This window comes from Penaeus chinensis, chromosome 20, assembly GCF_019202785.1.
Source record: "Penaeus chinensis breed Huanghai No. 1 chromosome 20, ASM1920278v2, whole genome shotgun sequence".
Lineage (NCBI taxonomy): Eukaryota > Metazoa > Arthropoda > Malacostraca > Decapoda > Penaeidae > Penaeus > Penaeus chinensis.
In genome coordinates, this window is record NC_061838.1 from 9,567,638 (window position 1) to 9,570,137 (window position 2,500).

The 2,500-nt window shown below is 34.6% G+C and overlaps 1 protein-coding gene across 2 annotated transcripts in view; it reads left to right on the top strand.

Annotated features, from left to right (window-relative positions):
- LOC125035810 (amino acid transporter AVT3B-like) overlaps positions 1-2,500 on the top strand; it is a 23,582-nt gene that overhangs the window by 7,947 nt on the left and 13,135 nt on the right. For both annotated transcript variants that reach the window (XM_047628030.1, XM_047628029.1), the window contains exons 3-4: positions 37-196; positions 1,148-1,295. In XM_047628030.1, the coding sequence (XP_047483986.1) occupies positions 37-196; positions 1,148-1,295 (308 nt within the window). The remainder of the gene's footprint in view (positions 1-36; positions 197-1,147; positions 1,296-2,500) is intronic.

A 2,500-nucleotide genomic window follows, 5' to 3' on the forward strand; every position in this document is an offset into this window, starting at 1 on the left:
GCACAAATAAACCAACACCACATTATTTGATCTTAGGTGCCGCTATTACCTCCAGACTCCTCAGATGACGAGGATGAGGACGAGCGCCACCCGCCCACTCCCTCCACAGACCTCACCTATGGGGATGTAGGGCTCTATGCAATGGGTCCCGGTGGCAAGCGTCTCGTTGATATTGCCATTGTAGTTTCGCAGATTGGTAAGATTAAAGTGGCGGTTTTGTGGATTTAAGTGTTGCGGATTATTGGATAGTCTTTGTAAAAGGAGAGAGATCATCATTTTATTTCAAAGTTTTACATGAAGTTTTTCAGTGATATGTATTGTCCATAGTAGAACATTTTGTCAAAATGTTAACCATCTTACTCCAACATGTTTTTGGGCTTAAACTGTGATCAAAGGGCAGACATCCTATTGATTTGTGGATGATTTACATATTACTCCACAGTATACATTATTAAATATCAATGCAAAGGAAAGAAAGTGTTCTTTCACCTGATATAAATAACTTTCAGAAAGAGAGTATGGGCTATACACAAAGTGGTTTTTGCATTATGCTTAAAAATCATTAACAATACACTTAGGGTACAATAAAACAGACATGCATCCAACTAGCTCTAAATATAACTTAAAACCTTTATGTATCTAAAAATATGTGCAGATTATCTGTACTGTCTATACAAATCACTTGGTTAATGCTACATAATATTTCAACTAAATTGAATCTCCAATGCAACAAGATCAACTAGATTCATATACCTACTTGCAAATAAATCACAATTTTCTGATTGGCTAACTAATCTATGAGGAGGGGATCATTGGCCAGTGACAAGACAGGAATTTGGTATATAGCTGACTCCTGACTCGCTCCTAAACTGTGCAATTTGTACAAGTGACAAATGTAGCTTTCTTTGTCTGTCTACTAGGCTATGATTGTGGACTTCTGGAGTAAGAGGGTTAAAACAGTAATGAAAATAAGAAATATACATAATAAAAGTATTGATAAGCAATGAAGAAAAGGTACATCACTTTTTATCAATAATTGAAACAAAAATATGCATTCTGATAGCGTGAAAAAGTGGAGACAATTTTTTTTTCTAATGAGTAAAATTTTGACATATCTTCTTGAAACCTGTTCTTTGTTACTGTACAGGGTTCTGCTGTGGGTACCTGATATATTTGTGTAAGAACCTCAACCTGTACATTCCAAGAATCAGCCAAAAAGTATGGCTGATACTCCTCTTGCCTCCTCTATACCTCCTCACCCTCCTGAGGCACCTCAACAAATTAGCTGTCTTCAGGTAAATTCAGGCTGTATGATGTTCATCCTTGTGATTTGAATTGTGCTTGTGTGTATAGTAAATGTATTTCCTTTTTGTTTGTATTGTACTTAGGATTATGGAATGGTAATTTGACATTAGTCTTGAATAACAGGATAGGTTTTAGTATAGTATTATCCCTTTATCAATTATCCATTCACTAGAAAGGAATATGAAAGGGGTTTAATAGTTAATGGGATATTATTATTTCATTTCAAATGAAGCAATGATATGGGATGTAATATAATGCAGTACGCTTGTTTGATGAAGATAATTGTTTAGAATGCACAGATTTACGACTGGTTTAGTCTCCCTCCCCACACACACATGCCACTCTCTCTCCACTCTAAATCCATCTGCCATTTTCCTCACAGTCCTCATCTATCATACACTGATACCAGAATCCCTAAAACTGGAGATTATGATGTATATGAGATGTTCCATTCTGTTGTATGAAGAAGCATCACTCAGTATGCAAGCATACCAACTTATGTGCAGGTATAAAACTACACTTTAGTTGGATAAACATTATATAAATCAGGTGTTTCCTGTTGACCAGTAATAATTCTGATAAACAATCATCAGGTAGCTTATTTTAAACTTGACAGTTTGCATAGGAAACAGTAATTTGTGTTGTCTTTGTTTCCACCATTAACCCACTCATGACAGATGACTTCCTGTCACAGCATGGCTTAACCATCATTCATACCAGGATGATGTCCTATTATGTCATGTGGGGTCAAGCCTATTCTTAAGTTGTGCTAGCTAAATAGTTGTAAACTTGGAGAAAGTACATCTAAAATTTCCAGTTTCTTTAAAAGAAGAGTAAATGTTATATATGTTGTGTATCTAAAGACTTATTTTCATAAGTTTATATTGATATCAATCATGTTAGACCCTAGACAAACAGCATGTATAGTGGTATATTTTTTTTCTTTGCTAAAAGCATCACAGTGGTTTAAAGCTAAAAGAAAAAAATCTAAGTTGGCTGACTTTGTTCAAATCAATGCTGGATATGTTACATGGTGTTGCAAGGCGTGAGTCAGCTGAATGAGCAGTGGTATTGCTTCCTTACATTATACTACTGTATTATAAAGTAGCTCTAACTGTGAAAAAAAATTTCTTATCAGTAATTAGGATTGCATTAGGTATAAAATAAAAAAAAAAAAAATTTCATAAATTTTTAG